Consider the following 19,855-nt stretch of genomic DNA (forward strand, 5'->3'; position numbering starts at 1 on the left):
TTCCTGGGCCGACGGGTAAGAAGCGGTAGGAAGCGGCAGGAAGCGGTAGGAAGCGGCAGGAAGCGGCAGGGAGCGGCAGGGAGCCCAGCGGAGGCAGGGAGCCCAGCGGAGGCAGGGAGCCCAGCGGAGGCAGGGAGCCCAGCGGAGGCAGGGAGCCCAGCGGAGGCAGGGGCTGTCCCCACGCTGGCCCGCGCTGCGCGGGGCTCCGGCAGCGCCGCCTCCCCACGGCCGCGCCCGCCCGCGGCAGGAGCGGGAAGCGGCGGGAGCGGAGCGCGGCGGCGCGGCCGTGAGGCGTTTGTGTCCCGGCCGTGAGGCGTTTGTGTCCCCGCCGTGAGGCGTTTGTGTCCCGGCCGTGAGGCGTTTGTGTCCCGGCCGTGAGGCGTTTGTGTCCCCGCCGTGAGGCGTTTGTGTCCCGGCCGTGAGGCGTTTGTGTCCCGGCCGTGAGGCGTTTGTGTCCCCGCCGTGAGGCTGGGAGCGCTGCCGGGGGAGGCGAGGGAGGTTTGAAGCGAGATGCGGCCTGCGCGGGGTCCCGGCGGGATGGCGGGCATCCCCGGCGAGCTCAGCCTTATGGATAAGGGCGTTAAGAGGTGAGCGCCGACGGGCCGGGGCTGAGGGCAGGCCGCGGCGAGGGGCGGAGCCGCCCGGCTGACGGTGGGCGCCTCTCTCCGCAGCCTGCGGGACGTGTCCCTGAGCTCGGACCTGCACACGCTCAACGCCCACTGCAACCTCATCACCAGGATCCAAGGGCTCGACCACCTCCGGAATTTGCAGCACTTGGATCTGTCATCAAACCAGATCCGCCGCATCGAGGGGCTCAGTTCCCTGGCTAACCTGCGCACCCTGAGCTTGTCCTGTAACCTGCTAACCAAAGTGGAGGGTCTGCAATGTTGTTTATTTTTGTCCATTTAGCAAGTTACAAAGGTTTTCTAAGAGTCGTTCTAAAGTTTACTTCTGGAATGTTTGCATATAATTAAGGTTATACTAAGTTAGTATGGATTAGTATGCTAACTATTTTGTAAAGGAAATTTTAAGATGCATATATAGAGCCTTTGTAAGCCTTATCATAGCAGAATGCCTTAACTTAGAAGGAAAACCTGATTTTTATATTATGATTATGGTTTAATGTCATAATTCATAGTTATGATCTTTAAAGGTTCATTTTTCAAGCTTTGAATTTGATGCAAGCAGAGCATTCTTCTGCAAATCATACTGTTTCTTTTTTTTCCTCATTTTGTTTAGGACTGGAACAACTCTTTAATTTAACTATGCTGAACTTGTCATACAATCACATACATGATCTCTCTGGTAAGTGACTTTGCCATGTGCTGTGCAATATAAAGCATTTGCCTCACTTTAATTTTGAAAAACTCGACCGAGTGTATTTTGAGAAGTTTCTAGCACTTCAAGTGCCAATTCACTGAATAATTCTAATAAAGATGGCAATTGCTGCTCCTCTCAGCTTTCAAGTTTCTAACACCAAAGATTGTTCTGAACTGGAATTTATTCTTTGTTTGGTGAGGCCAAGCTTGTTCCGAAAGTAGTACAACAAACATTTCAAACTTATTTCCAAAATATTCATATCTTTCAGTTTTATACAACAAAAATGCAAGTTTACGTATGATATGGAAGTTCTCTTCTATATCTCTTTGTTGAAATGGTCAGTTATTGCTTGTAAGATTTTATGCTACAAAATCAAGAGAACTTGTAATGGAAAATTAAAATAACATTTGTAACAATTTTGTTAATGAGCTGAGTTATAAAATGAAACTTAAAGGAAAATGTTTATTTTTATATGCTTTTTAGCAGTCAGAGATTAATCTGTTTCTTTAAAGTTAGTTCACATAGCTAGCTTAACTGTTGTACTTTGTGGTAGAGTAGCATAAGTAATTAACATATGTAGTCAAGGATATGGAGCAAGTGTTGTTCTCTCATTTCCAGTTATGATCTATTATTTACTGGATATTTTTCAACAAGATGCTATTTGTTCTAAACCCCATAGTCTAGGACTGTAGCAGAAAACATTACTTTGTGGTTGTTTGGGTTTTTTTCTGAAATTTCCAGGATTTCGATCCCTTCATGGAACCAGGCATAAGATTAGCCACATTGACCTTCACAGCAACTGTGTAAGCAATATTAATCACTTACTTCAGTGTGCAAAGGGGCTGCGCTGTTTGACAATCCTCACACTGGAAAAAAATGGAAAAGCCAATCCAGTGTGTCACACAGCAGGTATGGATCTTATCTTACGTAGATATTTTGTGCTCATTAGGTCAGTGATTTCCCTTAAGTTGTGAGCCATTTTCTGAAGCTTGCAAATGCATTCATAAACTGGCCAGCCTGCAGAAATCTAAATTCTGTCAAAGTTAATTCATTTTCCATTAAAAAAAATATTTTTCTTTTTTTTTTCCCCCCATGGCATATTCTCAAAATTGTAACTTGTATGCTTTGGTAAGACTCAACATTTTCACTTGTGAGTCCAGAGGAGGGCCACCAAGATGTTTAGAGGGATGGAGCACTTCTGTGAGGAAAGGCTGAGAGAATTGGGATTGTTCAGCCTGGAGAAGAGAAAGCTTCAGGGTGACCTAATTGTGTCTTCACAGTACCTGAGAGGAGTCTACAAGAGTCCTGTCCTAGTGTCCTAGTGACAGGACAAGGAGGAATGGCTTCAAACTGGAATAGATTTAGATAAGATATTAGGAAAAAAGTCTTTACTGTGAAGTGTGATGAGGTACTGGAACAGGTTGCCCAGAGTGGTTGTGGATGTCCCATCCCTGGAAGTTTTCAAAGCCAGGTTGGAAGGAGCTCTGAGCCACATGGCCTGAAGGAAGGAGTATTAATATTATAAGCTGGATAGGTGGAGAATTCAAAGAAAATACGAAGAGTTATTGAACTGTATAGACAGAGGGCAGGCACAGGAAGTAGATAGTCTGTTACTGATAGAGAACACAAAAGAAAGATCAGTAGCACTGTTAGCTTTTCCTTCTTTTCCTCCTGCTTTGGTTAGCAGTGACAGACTCTAGGAACCTCTGCAGTAATTAGCATTTTCATCCCAATAGGTGGCAGGTGTTTCACTAGGCAGCATGGAGACAAGTTGGAGAACGCATGTGGATACATCATTTTCAGTTGCATTGTTTAGAGCTTCTGGTTTGGGGGTAGTTTTTTCAGGCCACTAAAATGTTGCACTCTAAGTTCAAACAAGTTAAATTGTTTGCATCCTATACTGGTGTAGATTTGTGTGTAAGAAGGGAAAATCTCTTAGAGGAAGGTAGAAATGGAGGATTGATACTTTTGGGAGAGCTCAAAGATAATTTCATTATGAAGAGTAGGACAGTAGGAATTACAACAATACAAAACAGCAACCATATCATGAGCATACAGCTGATGCAGGTGTAATATACGTACAGTTAGAAAAGAAACATCAGAGATAACTGAGGAAAACCAAATAAGGTTCTAAATAATCTTGTCAGGCACACCCATCATGTTTTACAAATACTTTCAGGCACTACAGAAACAGTAAGGGCACTATTGAAGTTATCTGATTAACTTAGAAAATGCCACTAGTTTTCTTCTGCAAGTATTTACATACCTCTTCAAATCTATGTCTTTTGTGGCACTTTCAAAACCACAGTGTTCAGCAGCCCAAATTCCAGTAATTTAAAAACGTTAACTTCAGTGCTTTACAGTTTCATAATGCCTGACTTCATTCACTGAGAGAGGATGAAGTTGTCTAAGCCCTTTTGGAATTTGTTTTTCCATTACATTCATCTGCCCTTCCATTTGGTACAACTGTTTGGGTGCAGTAGGCTGATGTTGAAAGGTTGTCTGTGCAATTGCAGTGTGCTGATGGGGGTTGGGAAATCCTTGTGTAGATCAGGACTAGGCAGGCAGCTTCCCAGTTGATTCAATTTGTAGTGGTATCTGTTGAAAGCCTTGGGTGGGGAAAGGTGAGACAATTGTAGATAACTCACTCCTTTTTTTCTTACATTAAAAATGCAGTGAATCATTTAAGGTGATGAGGTACCTAATATACTAGACATCTCCTTAGGAGCTTGATTTCAATTTAAATGTGGTCTTTTTCTCAAGGTTATAGGGAAGCTGTTCTTCAGTCATTGCCCCAGCTAACAGCTCTAGATGGAAGAAATATTTCTGGTGAACCAGTGGACCTGGCAGAAGAAAACTGTTCAGATTTGCAGTGTTTAGAAGATATTATGGATTCTTTGGTTTCATCTGGGTGCCCTTCATCCAGAGATCAGGTGCCATAGTTTGTGTGTACTGGTTTTAAAAATGACACGTTCTATTTTTATATTGCATGCCCCATATTAATGCTACAAGGGTTGTCTTTTCTTCTGATAGAACCATGTCCCCTTACCACTGGCAACACCTCACATCGACCAGGCACTGGCTCAGTTTCGGCAGCGTACAAGGATACCAGTGCAAGGTGCCACCAGCTCCTCCACAGAGCTGGTCTCATCTTCTGAACCAGAGAAGACTGAGCTTGATAAAATACACTGTGAGATGAGGATTAAAAAAATAGAAGATCAGATTTTACAGATACTGCAAAAGGTGATTTTTTTTTTTCTGTGATTGCACAGCAAGTTTTATTTGTAAGATAAGGTGTGCCTTTCTGATAATGAAACATTTGCTGAACCAGAGTAGAGAATTTCTGCTGGTATGTATGGACTGACTGTGCTAATGTGTTCTTAATAATTTTGAGAAGCTGGGAATAAAATAAAACAAGTCTTTAAAACTGAAGATTTTACTTTGAATCATGACAACTTTCACACAGTATAAAAACCATAGTGTATGGGACTAGCAGACCTATTTGATCATGTTATATTAGAAAATTCTTTTTATGTTTTTTATTTTACCCTGAAGCTATCAATATCATAGCTGAACCAGAGTAAAACATGAAATGCACCAGAGTACCTGGACAGTTGGTGAAAATTAATTTCGCCAGTAGGTCTACTTGGTCTGACATGTTTGTCAGGTAATACAGTTTGTTTTATTAACATAGGTAGCTTAAGTTTGTTGGGTTTGCTTTGTGGTAGGGTTTGCATGGCTTTTTTGGCTTTAAGAGCTGTGTTTGTTTTACATTTTTCATCAACTTTTTATGCCCAAGGATTTTACCAAACTTCAGGTATTTCAAAAGGAAACAACTATATTTTCTCAAGCATCCTGGGTTTACTTTAGCTTTAAAACAACAAAATATTTTAGCAGGGAGGGAAGGGATTGTAAAAGTAAAAAATTGGAAGCAATTATTTAGTTTTTATCAAAATTACTTTGTGTGAACTTTTTTAAAAATAGCTCCTGAATAAGTGTTAGAAATTAGCCAATCAGAAATTGTAAAATTTCTATCTAGAACTTTGTTCTCTTCTTAGGTATCTGATAGTTCAAGACAGGAAGCTGCTCCAAGTGCTCTCAAAGCTAAGAGAGACACAGATCCAACTTCTGAGAGTGAAAATGAGAGTGGAAAAGAGAACAACAGAAAGGTCATGAAAGGAAGCAAGATCCCCACTTACCGTAAAACTACCTTATCCATGAAATGTCATGCAAGTCATCTAAAGAAGAAAGTAGCTGACAGGTATCCCAATGTTTACCATATAAAGCCAAAATGAACTAAACTGAATATTGTCAGCATGAACAAAGTTTTAGCTTGACACATTTCGCTGAAAGTGGTAGGTTGAGTAAATCAGCTCAGTTAAAAATGCCCTGAAAATGAGTAGCTACTGAGGCTTCATTCAGTCATTTCTCCTTATGAGCACAGTTTCTGTCTTGATGTGAGAAGGAAATTAAACTGAAGATTCCAGAACAAATATTTCCAAATTATAACAGCTTGTATTTCCATCTTTATTTTAAATTGTGGTTACAAAAGAATTCTCCACAGATGGAACTGAGTAATTAAAAAATAAAAATAAAACATACATGGTGTCAGAACAATGGTCAAGAACATATATCCTTGATGAAGCTGAGTATGCCATAGTGATTTGTTTGATTTATATAGTAAATATCAGAAGTGATGAGTAGAAGACAATACAAATTGGAATATATTAGTTCAGTAAGCCTACTCTACTACTACAGCTACTCTACTCTTCTAAAATTATTTCATGTCTATGTGATCATGAGATGGTTTCAAATAGCATCTACTAATTGTAAGTATCTTTTTAGAGCTGAATGTTTGAATTTAGCTGTTGCCGCTATGGTCTGATTGCAAATTATTTTCTAAATGATTTGAACTCTCTAGTATTCAGCTGCTGCACAGAACTGTAATTTTTTTTCATTTAAAAGCATCTGAATCCACTGTTACTGTTTAAACTCTGCATATAGGGAAGAGAAGAAGAGTTCCTCAAAGTGTCCATGCTCCAATCAGAAAGACTCTCATTTTAAAGTAGTGGGAAGAAAAGCTGAAATACTAACTGGAAGGCAGAGCAATATGGAAAAAGTAGAAGAATGTAATTCAAATCGCATAGAGGAATCAACATACCGAGTAAGTTTTGCATCATTTCAAGTTAAATAAAAGTATATCTTCACCTGAAGCCAAACATATGTCTCCTGGTCAAACTAAAACTGGAGGTGACAAAAATAATTGCATGTAGATAGTGTCAAAAGTAGTAGAGTTCTTGCAGCATCAACTGGGAGAGGATGTATTTTTTTTCACTTTTATGGGAGTTTTTGGCCTGGTCTCTTGCACTTTCTTCTGTCATCCATGAATTCCAGAGAGACAAAAAAGTCGTGTTCTACAATTATAAGTATTGTTTGTCATTTTTGGATATGCTTGAATATTTCCTAGTGAGTTGATGCTTATCACATTCTTGCTAAGGCACTGATTCAAGAACTGGATCAGGAAAAAGAAAGGAGGTGGAAAGCAGAGCAAGCAGAGAAGAAATTATTAGAGCATGTCAGTGAGCTACAGAAGCATGCAAAAGAAGAAAAGAATATTCAGAGTATGGCTGTGTACAATACAGACAGGTAGGGAAACAATGCTGTAGTCTAAGAGTTTGTTATGGGGTTTTTTTTAGTTTCCAATAATTCATTTTGTAGGCTTAAGAAACAAGAACAGCTTTAAGCAATATACTTAGAAAATAAGGCATCAAGAAGTAGTGCTAGAATTTCTCTCATTATTAACTAGTGACATTCCTTTCTGCAGCTTGCTTCTGGTTCTTGTAGAACAGGATCAGTGAGCCACTTTCCTACAGTTCTAGCTGTTACTTTCCAAACAATCTGTATCATAACTGTACCTTCAGTTCAAGCTCTAGTAGCTGTCCCATGTCATACTTCTGCCTTCTGTTTCCCAATCTCCCTTTCCACATATACCTAGAGTGTTCTTTGTTTTTTTCTGCACAGCATATTAGAAAAAAAATGTTTCTAGCAGGCCAGAGTCAGCCCACAGGCTATGTGCTGTGCAGGGCAGGCCTAGTACATCTTCAGAGAGATGGTTGTCCCCGTCCTTGTGTGTTCTGAGCAGCAGCCTTGTCTTCAAAAGATCTCCCTATTTTTGGAGATGTCTGCTCCATTTGTCTTTTTTTAACTGCATTGTATTTATCAAAACCACATTTTCTTTCTTTTAGGAAAAACCAAGCCACGTGCTTCCTGAGTTACCATCCGTGACTGACTGAATATTTCCCCTTTTCCCCTTCTTGTTTTAGGTTCACCTCCCACTTTTATTTTATACCCATCTACATTTATACCATCTTCTATAAGAGGCTTATTATGTTTCTCTTCTGTTGGGATAGATCTTATATAAAAATTGATAAAATATTTAGGATATTTCAGAGTTTCTGAAGATAATTATTAAATTACAAATGGATAGTGTATGTTCGAAATTGATGTAAAGCAAAGTCATACTGGAATGTCATTTCCTAAAAGATGTATCTATGAGGTTGTTTCCACCTCAGGCTTTTTAAATTGAAGCTCCATAGAGTAATGCTACACATGACTTAAGTAATAGTTTACATCTTTTTAGACACTTTTATGTGACAGTGCTGTAAATAGTAAAATGCAGTAAAAACCAAGATATGTTGCTACAACAGTTACTAATGCCTTTTTCTCAATGTATTTGGCATCAAACTTATAGGTAAAATGTTTGTAATACAACTGCATTGCATTTATTCTCAGGTTAAAGGAATTGATATTGAAAGAGAGAGATGCCAAAGCAAGACTCCAAGCAGATGTCCAACAGTTGAAAGGTGAAACTGAAAGACTTACTAATGAACTAAATCAGGCAAGAAATAAAGAAGCAGAACATCAGAAGGCCATGCAAGCTTTAGAAGAAACACTGTCCAAGATGGAGACACAGAGATTGCAGCAGCGAGCAATAGAGGTAAATATTTTTCATGAGTAAGTTATACAGTGGCAACAGGGTGGCTACCATAGTCCTGAATACAAAGAAACACTACATTTTACCAGCATTGAGTCTTGAGTTTTGCACAGTAAAACCTGGGGCTTTTTTTCTACATGGTAGTAATTAATAACAGGTATCCATTTTAATTGTCAGTTAATGTATTTTATAAATAGAAGTATGTCATGTGATGTGGTCTTAAGATACAGGAGAACAAATCCTATGTACATAATACTGAGAGTTGATATTTTCTGAAAACAGAGTGTTACAAAGACAAGTTTTTTAAAATATTGCTAAAATCAGTAGAGATCTTACTGCTGGGATGGAAATCTGAGGGTTGTTTGTTTTGCTAATCTAAAGAATTAGATGCTTTTAATTGCAACCAGAACAAAACAGTGATTGCTGAGAACTTCAAAGATTCTGGTTAGTTTGTGTGATGTTTTGTTTTTGTTTGTTTGGGATTTTTTTGTTTTGTTTTTACAGCTAGAGAATATAATGATGCTTTTGTAGTCAGGGGCTCTTTGTTGAGTATACAAATATGTAAGATCAAGATGCTGGACCAGATACTGCCACTATTTCTTTCTGAAAAATTAATTTCTGAATTTTCGGTGTCCTCCAATGTCTATTCCTTTTGTTTGTTTATATTCCTATGTTAGTCCATTCCTGTCTCACTGAACTTAAAAAAATTGACTCTTACCACATCCATGAAAAGTCAATAAACTGATAGTGTGGTGCTCTGGGAAGTGATGTTGTTCAGGTTTCCTGAAAGGAATGAGAATCAGGGAGTGTGCTGACAGACAAACTGCAAAGCACCATTCAAGACACTCTCTACTTTAGGCTCCTGTTCGGGCACTTGAGTGGCTCTTCCGTTTCTTCCTTAGCAGCAGATACCCTGGAGCTGTTAGAGAACCTAGAAGTGACCTTCGGTTTAGATCAGGTATCTGCCTGTCAGTTTGAAATGTACTAAATTTAGTGATTTAGAGAACAGAAGAGTGGGATTTGTGTGTGTGTGTTTTTTTCTATCCTATAAGAATGGATACACCTTATTGATGTATGAGGTTTTTATTTTTCCTTTAATGAGTTTGTAGAAATAAATCATCTCTTTTGGTGGTAGTAGCATTGTTTTTATCAACTGCAAAACTTTATTAAGGGAAAGTCTTTGTTCCTGTCTTTAAGATCCTGTAGCAAATACTCTGTAATAATTATGTTTCAAAGAATAATCATGATGCTCTAGAAACTAAATAGTATTTTTGAATGTTCAGATTTAATATACATTTGGCCTATTTTATCAATTCCAAGATTAAGAAATTCTAGAATATTTCATAGAGCTTTCTCATCTACATCCTGGCAATTACCTTCAGTGGTAAATTACTCCACGTAGCCACTGTTTAAGACCTTCAGTCAGCATTACTAGATGACCTCTTGAAGGGGGATTCAAGATGAGTAAGTTTACTATGCATCTAAATGTGTACCCTGTTTTCAGGCAGTCTTTAAATTTGCATGTGTTCTTGCTTGGCATTTTTTAAGTGCTTTAATTTAGGAGAGAATTGCTTCTGTTCTTCCACAAAACAAAGGAATACAGTGGGGTATGTCTAAAAGTTACTCATTAAACTATTCATGAAAAGGCTTACCATGTAGAACATGAAAACTTAGCCTTCTGAAGTGTCCTGATTCTGAACTACCATTTAATGAGTAATCAAAACCTTTTTCATAACTTTTTTTTCATCTTTTTTCTTCATGTTGAATCAGAAAAGAGTTTTGTATTTAAAAGGCTTAAGTCTATAAAATGGAATTACTCATAAAAGCTTGCATCGAATAGGAAAAGTGGAGTATGCCATCTGGTGTTTATACTGATTGTACATTTTTTGTAAAATCATTAGAAAGCAGCTCTGTTCAGCAACTCTAAACTGTACAAATCAGAAAGATGGAGATTTTTACAAAAGTGGAGTGTTAAAAAAAGAAATTTCTGTTGAAAACATCTAAAAATATTTTGTTTGAAACTAATACAAGTATTACAATATGAGAGTTTCTAATTGAAGAAATCATTCTGTCAATGCACTTCTGCTTCTGCAGGACACCTTTAAGTTCTTTACAAATTAAGTAAATGCCCTTGGTTCTTTATTAAGGTCACTTTTTGTGTTGTAGTAAGTTAAGACTTTTTTTTAAACATCTTGTCTTAAATTTCTTCAAGTGTTACAATATATATTAAGAAAAAACCAAAATAAAACCAGAACCAAACAAAAAAGCTCAAATAAACTCTTAGAAAGCACCTGTTCCTTTGCATTCTAGTATAAAACATGAGGACTGGATTACAGATTTAAGAAAATCTTGTTCTTGTCTTTATGAATTCCACACAGATGAAACAGGTGCAAGAAGCAGAGCTTAAAGCATCAGCAAATGAAAGAGAAGTACAGTTACTGCGAATATCCGTCCGACAACAGAAGGAGAAGGTAAAACAACTACATGAGCTTCTTGTATTAAGAGAGCAAGAGCGAAGGTATGGGGTCATTATTTTCTTTTCACAAGTTAATAGAGATGCTTGTGTTGCCAACATGTTTTGCTTAAATGTGTTCTAAAGTACTGGTGTGGTTTTGTTTCAGTTTGTTTTGTTTGGGGTTTTTTTGATTAGTGGGAGAGATGGTCTTTGTGAAAATGTAGAGGTACTCCCACACATTTTCTTGCTCATTTAAGAATATCTTGTAGATTCCTGACTCATGAGTTCATGTAGGCAACTTCCGGCCTTTCACGTGAATGGTTCTTGTCTTATTATATGGGTGAATTCTTTATTTTAAGTACTCGATCTGTAATCCAGGAATTATCAGATAAAAATAAAATTGTATGTGAATTACTGTCTGAAGAGCTGCATATGCTACAGTAACACAGTGTTCCAAAAAACCAGTCAGCTTCTGCAGTATCTTGCTTGTGGGTGGAGGGTGAGTTACTTGCCTGGCTGTTCTCCTCTTTGAAAATTTCCCCTTTTTTGGCAAATACTTGAGGCTAAGTTCTGTGGTGTTCAGCTAATACAATCAAATATGTGTACAAACTAAAGCAAGAAGCACCGTGTGGTATAGTAATCTATAACAAAGGTTATTAATAAAATAAGCTGGTTACATTTGCTGAATTTAACAAGGGAAAATGTATTCAGATACCAAGAAAATTGCAGGTTTAGATGGGAAGAATCTGATAGCTGTGTTTTGAGAACTTCCAATAATTACCTCATAAAGCTCCAAAAGATGTAATGTGAAGGACAGTGGATATTTTATTTTATATTGTTTTGATTTTAAGTAGATGAACAGAGTAGTGTTAAAGTACAGGGTAGATTTGCTTCATCATTGTCCTTTAGGTCCCTCTTGCTGCTGCTCTTTTCAGGTTTTGGGTCTGAGTGAATAGCACCAGTTGTTGGGTGAGGGTGAAGGGAATGACTGACTGCAGAAGAGGGTGTCTGGCTGTACACGGCTTTTCTCTGATTCCAGTGTCACTTCCAGATGTTTGCTAACAGCAAAGCAAACAAGTGCTAACTAACAGGAAAAGCACAATTGAACAATTTCTACAAATATTTGAATTAAAAAGTAAGGATATTCCTTTGGGTGTTTTAACAGTAGTCAACAGAATTTTCCTCATGCCAGGGCCATTGTCATAGAAGACTGAAAACTGTCTGTGCGATGAACGAATTTATCCCATTTATTATGTAGTTCATTATCCTTATTCAGTAAGGCCAAGGAAATGAATTAAAGCAGCATTGTGAGATCCTGCAGTTCATGTCTCAAGTATGCTTGACAATTTCAGGAAAGAACTTGAAACCCGAGTTGCTTTAAACGGACCTGAATTTCAAGACGCTTTGTCAAAAGTAATGGCTAAAGAGGAGCAGAGGCATGAGCAGCATGTTAGAGAATTTCAGGAGAAAATTGACATGTCAAACCAGAAGTACAGAGAGTTAGAAGATGAATTTCGTTTAGCTTTAACAATCGAAGCAAAAAAGTTTGAAGAGGTAAGACTAAGGGAACATTTCATCTCCCATTAGGTGGGGTTGTAGTTCTCTTAAGTATGCTGGGTTTGGGAGGATATTTTGGGTGTGGTTTTTGGTGTTTTGCTGGGTTGGTTTTTTATCCCTATGGTCTTTGCTCTAAGGATTCATGCAAAAATACTGGTAGAAAGATTTGAAATACCAGTGATTAGAACAATGACAGCAAATGCCAAGTCAACACTCAAAAACCCCAGCATTTTTGTTTATATGTAGAACATAATCAAAAGAAATTTTAAAAACACCTTTTGTCTGATGTTATTAATTTCTTTTAAAATATGTTGACCTTCTATTAGACTATACTCAATTACAAGTTTTACTCTTTTTTGGTTTGTGTTTTGATAAGGTTATAGTTAAATACCTATACAAGTGTATTTAATAATATAGTTCCTTATTGTGTAAATTTTCCAAATTGAATTTTGGATATACGTTTTGAAACTCAAATTTGAAACTTGCTTGCTTACTAAATTCCTTAGGGAATTTGTTTCTGTGGCTAGTATGTACATTTTTTTATATGTTAAATAAAATATTAAATGCTTCACCTTAAGCTTGGTTTTCTTCATTTTAAATCAGTTTTAAATAGATGGGAAAAGAGGGGAAAGAAAAGACAGGGGTTTTACCCTTCAAGTCTTTCTGTTGCAAGAAAAAAAGGTTTGAATGAACTTTGTTCTTCTTTTGAGATTTTAATGTCAATTTTAACAATGAGATTAAATCAAGGTATTGTTTCCAGTTACCAAGTATGGTTTTTCTGCTCTGCTTCCCATCCACCCATGGATTTTTTTTCTCTATGTGTGGGTTTTGTTTGTTTGTTTGGGGTTTTTTTGTTATGTTTTGTTGGGTTTGGGTTTTTTCTACAAATATGTAGCTGGGTAGAATATGTAGCTGTTTTTCAAGTAGAAGTTTCACCAACAAACCAGGAGAAAACCAGTTTCAAATATTCACTAATTTCATAGACCACTGATGAATTTCTGTGTCTTCACTTAAAATTCACATGTCACTTGTGTTTATATATGCATACTTTTTTTTGAAATGTTAGCATTTTTTAAGTTATGTCTTATAAAATTTTAGGTAAAACACGGTTTTGAAAAAGTTTCTGCTGACCTAGTTGAACACAAACAAGCCCTCTTTGAGTTGGAACAAAGGGAAAAAGACATGGCAAGTCTGATCCAAGACCTGACAAATATAGTGGAAGAACAGAAAGGAAAAATTGCAGACTTAACAAAATCAAATGAAGAAGCTACAGCAAACCTGAAGGTATTTGTTTCAAAACATTTCAACTACATGTTATTTTTTGTAATGTTTCATCTATAAAAGTTAATGATTCCATACAAGCTTGATAAACTAAATGACACAGGTTTCCTGTTGCACCAAAACCCAGTACTGCATGTCAGCCTTTATTCTTGCATCTTGCACTTCTATTTCTCACAAACACCGCTCCCCATATAGAAAAATCTAGATCCATTCTTGTCGTCGAAAGTGCACTCCTTGCCCTTCGAGCAGTAGCAGTTTATATATAATCAGCTGGTCAATCAAAACTACGCTAATATTCCTGACCCCTTGTAAATTCAAGGAAATAGAACATGCTTCTGCATTGGTCATTGTACATGAAGTAGAAATGTAATTGAACAAATAATGCAGTGTAATTGTTAGGAGCTTAGTATCTCCTACTTGTGTAATACTAGCAGTATTATTCATTATCTACTAATTGTCAAATTTTAATCTTAAACACTGTGGGCACAGTTGCTTTGTGGTAACATATTCTAGTACTGTCCTATTATCCTTAATTAATTCTTAAAAATCTTAAGAACATAACTTCTAAATGGTCGTGTGATCTAGTCCAGCTTTGTGCTAGAAGTTGGGTGCAGTACAACCTCTGCACAGCTGTTTCTAATCTCCCCTCTACATGTTGCTGTTAGGGTGTCCAAACATTATGTTGTTGTACAGAATAGGATTCTGCCAGTCAGTGGTGCTTCTAAGAACAAAATTGGAAAATACCTACATTAAATAGCTGTAATCTGTAAAACAAAAAGTAGCTTGGATAACTGAAAATAAATACTTATCATTGGAAGTGAAAGTTCATCCCAGCTTCTGTCTTCTTCTGATTCAGTTTTTAATATCTTTACTTTCTCTTTTGCTTTTCTTGACTTCTGCATTTGTAATTCTAAATGGGTTTTTATAATGACATTGAGAACTTATAGTGGCTATTTAGAAACCAGCTTTACTGGTTTTTGGAATTGTATGTCTATTTGAAGCAAAGATACGTGTTTCACAACTGGAACAAGATGCAGATAGAACCCTGAATGCAAGTAGAATATTTCTCAGTGAACTTAATCTGCTGTATATAAGTATTACTTTCCTAATCCATTAGTACTGATTTGAAATTTTGAATGTTGTTTTAAATGATCTTACTGTCTTTTCCCAATGTTTGTTCATATAGTGTCGAACTGAAGAACTTGAAACTCTGATTGAGGAGGACAAACAAAAGGCTGTTCAAGTTGAACTTCTAAAAAAGGAAAATGGAAAACTTATTTCCCAGCTGACAGCCCAGGAATCTGTGATTGATGGACTAAAAATGGAAAGAAAAATATGGGGGCAGGAGTTGGCAGAACAGGGTAAAATAGCAGGTTATTTTTCTTTTGCAGAAGAAACAGTGGTGTTCAATATCTTATGTTTCAAATAAACACTCCAATATAGTTGTAATCATGACAGGGCCCTTGGCTGCCTTCCTGATCTTATCCAGTTGTAAAGATGATGTGCAAAAATAGGTGTTCTGTGGCACACAGGCTGGTACAGGATCTGTAACAGCATTTGTGGGAGTCAGCTGCAAATACAATATATCTGTTTCCTGAAAATGTGAAAATACCATAATGTTGAACAAAGAACTTTTAAACATGAAACTAGAAAAACAAGGATTTGTAAATAATGTTATGTATTACTTCTCATCTAGCAGGGAAGTCTAATATGAAAATTTCAGTATATATCTTAAAAGAGTGTTAAATGCTGGGAGGAAAAAAAAAGTTTGGGCATTTTTTATTTTCATGTGACTCAGCACCACCTTGTGGTCCTTTGGGGTCTGTAAGATTTGCTGTCAACTATTTTTCAGAGAAGTTTTCAAAAAGGATAAAACACAGACCTTCAGTTCTGCATTTCCTCTTAAGTGTTATCTACCTACAGATTAAATCCCTACAGTGTTTCCATTGGACAAAATAGTCAGTACTTTGGTTTGTAAGGTTCTTACCTTTTCCTCCCCCAGCCCCATCTCCCAACATTCTACATCTTGAAATCATCTATAACATGAGTTGCTGTAATGTGAAAATCCTGTTTTGTCTAGGAGCTCATCTTGCACAAGATCGGGGGAAACTGGAGGCAAAAATTGAAGTTTTAACAAATGAGATTGACACGTTAAAAAAGCAAAAGGAACAGGACAGTGATACCATAAAAATTAAAAACAAAATAGTGGATGATCAGACAGAAACAATTAGGAGACTAAAAGAAGTAAGTGCCATATCTGACAATTTGTGTGCTTAACTTTCACTGCAAGTCTTAATTTTAGCTGTCACAAAGCCTGTGATGAAAGCTGGGTCTGCACTCGTAGTTTACCAACTCACAGATCACAATCAGGCTGTCAGTGGCAATTCCTTTCACTGAGAGCAGAAGAGGGCTTTTTATTAAATTGATGCACAGTGATGGTACTTTGAATCTCCCACTGAACCATATTTATGTACAGACTTTCTTCTCTTTGCTTTGCTTCAATTTATTCTTGATAATGATTTTAAGAGAGGTGAAAGTAGGATAGCATAATTCTTCCTGAGTGTTTAAAAGAAAAGGAGAAACATTTATTTTACAACATAAATATTTTTTCTTTATTTTGTTCTTGTAAAACAGTGTTTTGGCAGCAGAGGTGCTATGTTTTGTCCCATAATTCCATTTGTCTCATTTAGAGACTTAAGACTAGCTTATTAATCAAAATTTTGTAGCATGTTATGTCAAAGTTAGATGCATTACTCATTGTTACAGATTGTGACCTCAGTGACTTACATATAAGTTGTTTATTCAACTCTTATGTAGAATAAGAGTTCAAAATAACTTTTTTCTTAACTTGCTTTCAACTTCAGATTTGTGTTTTGATGACTTTGCTTTTTATTCTGACTTCTTTCAGATGAAGATTAAGTAACTGACTAAGTAACTGACTATCACTTTCTAAGTGTTCTTCATACATTCAGAAAAGTAAATTTTCACGTTCTTCTCTGCTTTATTCCATCGTAGACTAAACAAATACTCTTAAGGGGTAACAATAAAGTTTATGTGTTCTAAAATAGTTGTCTTCTAAAGGGCTTACAAGAAAAAGAGAAACAAGTCAGAAAACAGCACGAAGAAAATCGGGAAGCTCAGAAATTGCTTCAAGTGCAGTTGGATGAAAAAGCTGCTGAATGTGAAAAGCTAATAGAAAAATTAGAAAGGCAAAATGAAAGAAAAGACGAATTAAAGCAACTGCTAGAAGAAAAAGAAATAGAACTTGATGACATTAAGAATGCACACAGGTAATACAAATCACAATAATTCTTTGGGATCATTGTATGCAACACAGCTCTGAAGTTATTCTGTGTTCAGAGAGTACTCGCTTGCTATTAAAACTCACAGAAATGGGGAAAGATGGAAGCATGAAAAACTTTTCTGCCCTCCTAAGAAGTGGTATTTGCATTAATTGTAAATATGTGCATTTTATTTTCAGTGCACTGAAAAAGAGGTGGCAAGGTAAAGGAGAGCTGTTAAGCCAGCTGGAGGTGCAGGTTAAACAAATGAAGGAGAACTTCGATTTCAAAGAGAAGAAGTTGATTGAAGAGAGAAATAAAAGCCTTCAAAGTCAAAGGTGAACACTTTATTAGTTTATTTTGTGACTACTCAGTTACTGTAGAGTTGCACTATTAATAACTGCAGAAATGCTCAATTATGTGGTGAAAGAATGCATTAATACCTTTTTAACTACTTGGTGAGCCCAGTTACAAACTGGGCCTAGAAGGAATTCCTGCTGTAGAGGTGACTTACTTCATGGAACTGGCATTCAGTTACAGCATTCGTTGTCTGAACTTCTTAATTTCCATTTTCTTTGAAAATAACCTCATACAATTGGCCTTGTCCCATCAATCCAATCTGTCCCAATCCTTTCTGTAGTCTTCCTGCCCTCCTGCAGATCAGCACTCCTGCCCACCTTGGTGTCTGTTAATCACTGTTTGAGTCTGTGACAAACAGACTGTTTCTAAATTACCTGTCATTCTTTTCCCATAAAAATAGCAAGATTTTTAATTTATTTTCTTATTCCTCTTGTACTGTCAATTTCTTTGATCAGTTAATAGTTAAATATGAGATGATACAGAAACAAGTAGTCATAACCTGGAAAATTATTTCATATGCTTCTGGAATGATGGAGAAGTTTGTTAGACTGATGCCTGTGATAAGTTTAGATTCTTACTATAATTTTTACTTTATTCTTTGGCCCATTTCTCATGGTTTTCTTCCTTCCTCCTAACTACTCTTGAGAAAATACCAGATAGTTAATAAGACTGCATAAAAAGAAAAAAACAGAACTACAGCAAATCAACAGCAAACAACACTAACAAAAAAGCCAAACAAAACCAACCACCTCAAATAGCCAATAGTACTGGGGTTTGGAAGTGTTAGAAGAACAACAGTGAAACTAAAATTTTTGATCTAAATAATTCTGGTTTGTTTCAGAATTTTGTTGTAAATTTATTGTATAAATTTGCATTGCTTTTTGTTCCTACATACTTAAGAATTATCCCTTAAAAGCAGAATGTGCTTGGAGTTAAAGAAAATGCTTCTTTACAGTGAAGGAGGCACTTTTCTATTTCTGTGAGACACAGGCTCACAGGCCATTCACAGGATCACACAGTTCATTCCCTTCTTGGGAACCAAAAGCATAAGGAAATGTTTGAAAACAGGTGGAGCTCTTATCCATGTTGACAGTAGCAAGCCCTAATCTTCATATCCTTTGCTAGCGATTAAATGCCTCTCCGAAGAGAATGCCCAGAGTCCTAAACACAGTGCATAAAGCTAGAACATGTACTTGAGAAAACAGGACACCTTCTGATGCCAATATGTAATTGTCTTCATGCTTATGTTATTAAAACCTTATCAAAGGCAGAGTTGGACAAAGCAAAACACTTCAGCTGTTTGCGGGAGTGTGATTTTTTTTGTTGTTTTTTTAGGATTGCTGTGGAAAAGCTTCATAAAATGGATAATGCTTTCAGAAAACAGCTTGAGTCAGTGTTGGCAGCACATCAGGAAGAACTCTTGCACCTGGCAAATGAAAAGGAAAAACAAATTGAAGCAGCAAATGAAAAAGTAATTTTAGTACTCAATTTTATATTTATTGTATTTGCATTTTTATTCTACAGCTGCTACAAGAGTGGTGCTTGGAAGTCTCCTGTTTCAATCTATCAGGCTGACTCTGGATGGAAACAGTCCTGGTTGAGTACTCAATCTTTGCATAGCAAGAAAATCTCTAGACTTGTGCCATCATGAAGTTTTGAATTCAAGCAAAGTAAAGCTCCATGCTATGTAGCTACTACGAATCACTAGCTAAACATTTCCTTATCTATACAGGCAAGGGTAATGATGACTGTGCCAGATAATCCATTTAACTCACTTATGCCAACCTTAACAGTTACTGTTTCTGTTACCTACTGCATTCTTCCTTAACATGACAACTGGTGCACTTTTTTCCATAATAACTTTCTGGATTGATACAGTACTTGCTATGTCCTAGCAGATCAATACATTTTTTTAAAGAAAGATTTTGCTACTGCATCCAGTAGCAAGAGTAGTGCATAGCATATTCAAACAGAAGCATATAAGTCTTGCATTACTTATCAGTGTTAAAAATTGCCAAGATTATATGGGTTTAGGTGTATTAAGAAAAGCAAGAATTCTGTTTCTTCTCTGTGTGCTCTTTCAGGTTTATTCTGTTGAAGAAGAAATGCGGGAGCTTCTGCAAGAAATGGCAAACAATAAAAAAGCCATGGAAAATAAAATACGACGACTTACACATGCACTGAATGATATTCAAGAAGACTTTGAAGATCATTAATATTTATACTAAAAATGGATATTACACAAGCAGTTTCATACACTGCAATGCACTTTGCCTTGTTTTCTAGACAACTAAGTCTGTTGTATATTTTGATAATTCAGGGAGTAGACATAAATGTTTTGACATTATTTTCATAATAAATAGTTATTTCTAATGTTTGGTTATTTTTAACTGCTGTCAAAACGGGTCACAACATGTATAGATGAAAAGCATCATATAAAATTAGGAATTGGCATGTTTAATAAGAGAAAAGGAAGTTGGAAAGTTCTAACCCAAGAGCTTGAAGCTTTGCTTCAGTGAGGTAAAGATTCTTAAAATGAGAAAACCAAGAATGTTGAATCACAGAAGGACTTGGGTTGGAAGGGCCTTAAAGATCATCCAGTTCCAA

The 19,855-nt window shown here is 36.8% G+C and overlaps 1 protein-coding gene across 1 annotated transcript; it reads left to right on the top strand.

The window, feature by feature from the left end:
* Positions 1 to 441: 441 nt before the first annotated feature.
* On the top strand, positions 442 to 19,562 carry LRRCC1 (leucine rich repeat and coiled-coil centrosomal protein 1). Its single transcript, XM_082290211.1, has 19 exons — positions 442 to 587; positions 672 to 877; positions 1,240 to 1,305; positions 2,062 to 2,229; positions 4,084 to 4,253; positions 4,354 to 4,563; positions 5,379 to 5,581; positions 6,325 to 6,484; positions 6,818 to 6,966; positions 8,113 to 8,317; positions 10,693 to 10,832; positions 12,122 to 12,323; positions 13,425 to 13,610; positions 14,794 to 14,968; positions 15,688 to 15,851; positions 16,689 to 16,897; positions 17,089 to 17,226; positions 18,584 to 18,719; positions 19,333 to 19,562. Exons 1-19 carry the CDS (start codon positions 511 to 513, stop codon positions 19,462 to 19,464), a joined length of 3,096 nt encoding a protein of 1,031 aa, XP_082146337.1. The 5' UTR covers positions 442 to 510; the 3' UTR covers positions 19,465 to 19,562.
* The last annotated feature ends 293 nt before the right edge of the window (positions 19,563 to 19,855 follow it).

The sequence above is a fragment of the Coloeus monedula genome (assembly GCF_965178545.1).
Source record: "Coloeus monedula genome assembly, chromosome: 1".
NCBI classification, from domain to species: Eukaryota; Metazoa; Chordata; class Aves; order Passeriformes; family Corvidae; genus Coloeus; species Coloeus monedula.